Below are 5,812 nucleotides of genomic sequence, written 5' to 3' on the forward strand. Positions count from 1 at the left end.
GGCTGGAGGTACACGGAGCTTCCACAATTCCCATTTCATGCCTGCACTTTAAATTAACACTTATTCATGATTTTTGTGTGTTTGTTGGGAATCTAGCAATTATACCAGCACTCACCGGCAAACAGGTCATATTCTCCTCCTCTCAAGCGTACAGGGTGCCTGTGCACGTAGGAGAGCACTGAATTACTCTGTCCCTATCTCTATCAGGGACTGACAGCACAGTGAAGAAAGCACATTCCAGTAAATACATAAATAATTCAGCCAGTATATAACAGCACAGGGCTTTAAATGCTATAGATGTGACTATCTTCCAACACCAGCTCAAAGCAGGAGCTGGTAGAGTTGTGGTGGTATAAAATCAATGAGCTAACCACAGGACATCTTCATCACATCTGCATGGCCAGACTCACACCCCAAAGGCTGTCCCAGCACAGCTGTGTCCTTCCGATGGTTCCCAGCGTGAGTAGCCCAGAGCGTGGCTGAAACTAAGTCTTTGGTTTGCCAATTTTGTGTCCGTCTTTCAGAGGAAGAAAAAAACCTCAAACCAGCTCAATGCCCTTGTTCAATGTGTGATTTGGATGCATTGGGTGGGAAGGAGCCCTGGCACCAGGTCAGGCAGCCCACAAGTGGCCACAGCAGTTCGCTGTGATTGCACAACACATTACAACAGCAAAGTGTTCATTTTATCTGACTGTGAACAGGAGGAGTTGGGGCCAGGGGGCGAGTCGGGGACACCGGGAGTGATGCTGGACATGTGATTGCTCAAGTGGGCGTTGGTTCAGCAGTGGTTTCTTTTCCCATGTCCCTGTGCCATCACTCTCAGATGGGTTGTTACAGTACCCAGCAACACAACCACAGTCAGATACAGCTGATAAACCCTTTCAGAACCACACTCAGGATGTCACATAAAACCAGGGAAAAAATTCATATCTCCAAGCCCAGATATTCCCGATTTATCCATCCCTAAACACCAAGAGGCTTTTAACCCCAGGGAAAGCGCTTCTCCAGCTGCAGGGTAAGCACAAAACTGGCAGCGAGGAGCTTGACATCCCGAGCTTGTCCAGCTCACACCTCTTATCTCTCCTCTCCTGTGTCACACAGAATCCTCCCCCAGTCCTTTCCCGCTGGGCTCCCTGCTCCCTGCGCTTGCTCTGCTGCTGCTGCTCCCTGCCAGGACACTTATCCCTGCCACGGCCGGTCAGCAGGGAATTTCCTCCCGCCGGAGCAGCGCTCACGTGGCACCCAGCCAGGGAAACCAGCTCCAGGCCGGTGCTGCCAGCAGCCTTTGCCAAAGAAGCAAGGGCTTTCCTGGGTGCAGGGGCTGCGAGCTGTGCTGGCTTCACAGGGAAAGGATGCTGCTTCTCAAGAGGTGTTAAAAACCAAACCAACATGGCTCAGGTTAAAGAGAAACAGATTTTTTTTTTCTCTCTCGCTCTTTCTTTCATGAATTAAGTTGTTGGAGGAACGAGGCTCAGAGATGCAGCAACAAAACATGTGTTGAGTCAAACAGATATTTCTTTTAACCTACACAGGAAAACGTCTTATATTGGTTGAGGGTTATTTATGCTTGTGTGTAAGCTTCCACTTATTGATGTAGTATTGCTATTAATATTAAAACAAAAAATATTGCTGCTTCAAAAACAAGTTTTGTTTTGGCTCCCCCTTCTCTTTCACACACAAAAATACGGGCAGTTTTGAGTCAGAATTGCTCATTGCCTGACTGAATCGCTAAATAATTTCTGCCCTGTGTGGGACTCTATCTCATAGTGGCTTTACTTTCTTTAAAAGTAATAGAAGCAAGACAGAAAATTTGTAATCTGGAGGTTGCTGGCAGCCTTTCTGGCTTTTTTCCCTTTCCCATATACCCTGGGTTTCACACAAAGCTCAGCCCAGGGGTGGTGGCCAATGATCCCCCCTTCATCACACAGATACAGTGTAGAGACAGGTGATATTATGTCCTGGTCTGGTCGTACTGAAGCTCTCCAGGTCCCCAGGGGCTGTGTAGTGAGACCTCCCTGGCGCCAGGACCCGTTTTGGGCTTGGCAATGGGCAGCTGCCAGGCCGGCGGGATGTAGCCTGTGAGGTGGAGGAAGTGAGGAGCCAGTGTACAACCTGAACTTCGTCACCCTCAGCCCAAACCCTGAAGAGGAAAGCCTGCATGCATGACATCTTCCTGTTAGGAAATATTAATCACGGCCATGTCCAAACATGGTAAATGAAACCTCAGGAAAACCGCTCCTTTGGCGATCGAGTGCTGTGCACTGGTATATTCAGGAAGGCCCTCCTGCCTCAAAGACAGGACCCACCATCATCAGGGCACCATCTAGAATTACAGATTGCCTCTATGACATTTGCATATTTGAAGCAAAATCTCAGCTCATCCCTCTGTGGCTCTGTACCACTGGGAGCTGTGGCTGTTGTTTTATGGGCTGGAGAGAGTGACATGGGGTGAGCCAGGTAGTAGGGTGAAGCACCTGGAGAGGAGAAGCATCAATCAAGTACAGCAGAAAAATTGGCTTGAGGATGTTCTCAGTTCTCCTTGGTTCTCACCCTTGCCCTTTGCAGCTCTTAGGGCAATTCGTGGGGCTGCCCTGTCCGCGGGAATCACTGGCACACACCACGGCAAGACCAGGAGAAAAATCCTGCAGGCACCAGGGGGGCATAAACTGGTTGAGGTTTTGGGACTAGAGAGGATATTTTTCACCATCAGATTATTTCCCCCCCAACATTTTAGCCCCAGAGTTTAAAAGCTTTCACTGGTCAGAGGACTTAAGGTTGAGACTTTCACAGCAGTCTACTCTAAAAGAGCTGAGCCACACATTCAGGCTCTCACCTCTTTTCCCCTCTTCATGGTCAGACTGGGCACCTTCCAAACAAGACACCTCTGTTACCAAAAAACAAAAACAAAACAAAAACAAACAAACAAACAAACAAACAAACAAACAAAAAACCAAAAAAAAACCAAAAAACCCAAACAAACAAAAAAACAACAACAACAACAAAAAAAAACCCAAAACAAAACAACAAAAAAACCAAAAACAAACAAAAAAAAACATAAAAGGCATCCTAAGAGGTTTACAAGTAAAATAATATTCCTGGAAAGAGGTGCCAGCACTCTAGCTTGCAGAACTGTGTGGGAAACATTTTGGAGCTAAGGAGCTCACAATGAAGCACAGAGATACATGTGCTTGGGGAAATCCCCCCCCACCTCAATCCATCCTCCCTCACCTTCACGATAAATCCCCCTGGGGGCCAAGCCTCACATATAGGGCCCAAGTCCCTTCTTGGGATCCAATTCTTTGTGGGGAACAGTTCTTACTTGTGGGGCCTAAACCCATTTTTGTGATCAACCCTTGCCCATGGGGCCCAGATCCCTTTTAGAGGCTCACATGTCCTTGGGGGATCAATCCTTGCCTGTATGGGGATCAAGTCCCTGTGGATACAAAATGCTCTTTGGGGGCCAGACCTTGCAGATATGCAAGGGGGTGGGGGGAAAACCCCTTTTGGAATCCAAACTTTGCTTGCGTGCCCCAACTTCTCAGGGGACTGAAACCGTTTTTGTGGTCCAAGTCTTGCTTGTGTGGCCCAGAACCGCTGTGTGATCCAAGTCTGTTTTGGGTCCCAAGCCTTTCATGTAGGTGTCAAATTCCCTCGGTGTCCAGAAACCCCTTTGAGGGAGAAAACTTGCTTCTGGATCCTAACCACCTCATGGGGCCAAAAAACTTTTGGGAGGTAATTCTTGCTTGTGGGTCCCAAACCCCTGTGGGGATCAAAGCCCCTGAGGGGTTCAAAGCCCCTGTGGTGCCCCACTCCGTCTTGAGACCTGAGCTGTGCCTGTGGGTCTCCAACTCCTTGTGGGGAAACAAACTCCTTGCAGGATCCAAATCCCTTTCAGGAGCCAAGCTGAGCTGTGAGTGCCAAAACCACAGTGGGACCCCAATCCATCTTCGGATCCAAGCTGTGCCTGTGGCTCCCAAATCACTTGTGAGTCCCTGTGAGACCCAAATGCATTTTGGGGTCCAAAACCTTTACAGAGGACTTCTGGGTCCCAAGTTCCCTGTAGGACACAAATCCATTTAGGATCCAACTTTGTTGTGGGTCCCCAAAACTTCATATGGTCCAAACTCCCTGCGGGACCCAAATGTATTTCACGGCCCAAGTTTTGCCTGTGGGCCCCCAACCCTTCCTGGCCTCCAAACCCCTTTAAGTGCCCAATCCCCTTTTGGGGTCCTCACCTGCTTCAGGGTCCCAAGCCATCTGTGGTATTTACATGTGCTCTGGGGTCCAAGTTGTGCCTGTGAGTCCCTTGGCAGAGTCTAAATCCTTTTCAGAAGCCAACCCTGCGTGGTGGTCCCCAGATCGCTGTGGTGCCTAAATCTGTTTTGGTGCCCAACCTTTGCCTGCAAGTGCCAACCCTTTGTGATAGCCCAAAGACCCCGAGGTGCCCAAATTTGTTTTGGGGTCCTCCCAAACCCTTGTGGGCTCTGAACTCCTTGAAGCACCCAACACCATCTCGCTTTAAGGTCCCCAGACCCCTGTGGTGCACAAATGTGCTTTGGGGGCCAAGCTTTGCCTGAGACTCCAACTCTTTTTGAGCTCTGAACCCCTTGAAGTAGGTTTCCTTTTGGGGTCCACATCCGCTTCGGGGTCCCCAGCCCCTGTGATATTTAAATTCACTTTGGGCTTCAAGCTGTGCCTGCGGCTTCCCAACCCCTTGCAGAACACAGGCTCCCAGTGTGGCACAAATCAGTTTTGGGGTTCCCATCCCCCCCATGGTACTCAAACCTACCCTGAGGTCCAACCTGTGTCTGTGCCTCCCCGAGCCCTTGTGGGCTAGACCTCCCTGTGGGACTCTCATTCATTTTGGGGTTCCCAGCCCCCTGTTGTACTCAGAGACACTTTGGGGTTCACACTGTGCCTGTGGCTCCCCAACCCCTTGGGGGACACAGCTCCCCCACGGGACCCAAATCCATTTTGGGGTTCCCAGCCCCCCGTGGCCACTTTGGGGTCCAAGCAGTGACTGTGATTCCCCAGCTCCTGGTGGGATAGAATTCCCCCATGGGAATAAAATCCATTCTGGGGTTACCAGCCCCCGTGGTACTCAGAGACACTTTGGGGTCCACCCTGTGCCCGTGTGGGACACCCCGTGGGAACCAAATCCCTTTGGGGGCCTCCCTCCCGCCCGTGCCCCCTCTCGCCGTCTCACAGCGGTGCGGGGCTGTGCGATGCCCGCGGTCCCTGCGGGCGTTCGGGGCGGAGCAGGGCGGTGCGGGGCGGTGTGGGGCGGCGCGCTGAGATGCGGGGCGGTGCGGGGCGGTGCCTCCCGCCGCCCCTGACTCAGCGCCCCGCCCGGCGGGGGCAGGAAGCCGGGCGGGCCGGCCGGCCCCGCTCCTGTCACCGCCTGCGTCAGAGCCCGGAGTTTTCCACTGACGGAAAAGGGCAGCGCGGGGCGGCGCAGCCCGGCCCGGCCCCGGCAGCGGAGCGGGAGGCGCCGCGCCAGGCACCGCCGCTGCAGCCGAGACCCGCCGCCGCCGCCGCCGCCGCAGGTACGGACCGCCGCGGGCAGCCGGGATGGGCATGGGGGGAAGCGGCGCTGGGGCTGGGGAGAGCTCCGTGTTCCACCAACCCTGCGGCTCAGGGGTCCGCGCGGAGCCAGGGCTGTGCTTGCCCATCGCGGGGTTCGGACGTCGGGATCCCGGTCAGAGCCGTCCCCTTCGCCCGGGGGTCCCTTCCCGCGGTCCCTTTCGCCCGGGGGTCCCTTCCCGCGGTCCCTTTCGCCCGGGGGTCCCTTCCCGCGGTCCCTTTCGCCCGG

General features: G+C 53.3%; 2 protein-coding genes across 3 annotated transcripts in view; one reads left to right on the forward strand and one right to left on the reverse strand.

Moving 5' to 3' along the window:
* Positions 1-5,101: 5,101 nt before the first annotated feature.
* LOC108504050 (collagen alpha-1(I) chain-like) overlaps positions 5,102-5,812 on the reverse strand; it is a 3,178-nt gene continuing 2,467 nt past the window's right edge. Inside the window, exon 3 of the mRNA XM_017828647.1 lies at positions 5,102-5,801. Within this exon, the coding sequence (XP_017684136.1) occupies positions 5,102-5,801 (700 nt within the window). The remainder of the gene's footprint in view (positions 5,802-5,812) is intronic.
* CSRNP1 (cysteine and serine rich nuclear protein 1) overlaps positions 5,496-5,812 on the forward strand; it is a 17,505-nt gene continuing 17,188 nt past the window's right edge. The window contains exon 1 of one of the 2 annotated variants that reach the window (XM_017828673.1): positions 5,496-5,537. The gene's annotated coding sequence lies outside the window, so the exon portion shown is untranslated. Of the gene's footprint in view, positions 5,547-5,812 lie in introns of both variants that reach the window. The other variant, XM_017828674.1, reaches the window with a different exon arrangement.

Source organism: Lepidothrix coronata, unplaced genomic scaffold (genome assembly GCF_001604755.1).
Source record: "Lepidothrix coronata isolate B3197 unplaced genomic scaffold, Lepidothrix_coronata-1.0 Scaffold151, whole genome shotgun sequence".
NCBI classification, from domain to species: Eukaryota; Metazoa; Chordata; class Aves; order Passeriformes; family Pipridae; genus Lepidothrix; species Lepidothrix coronata.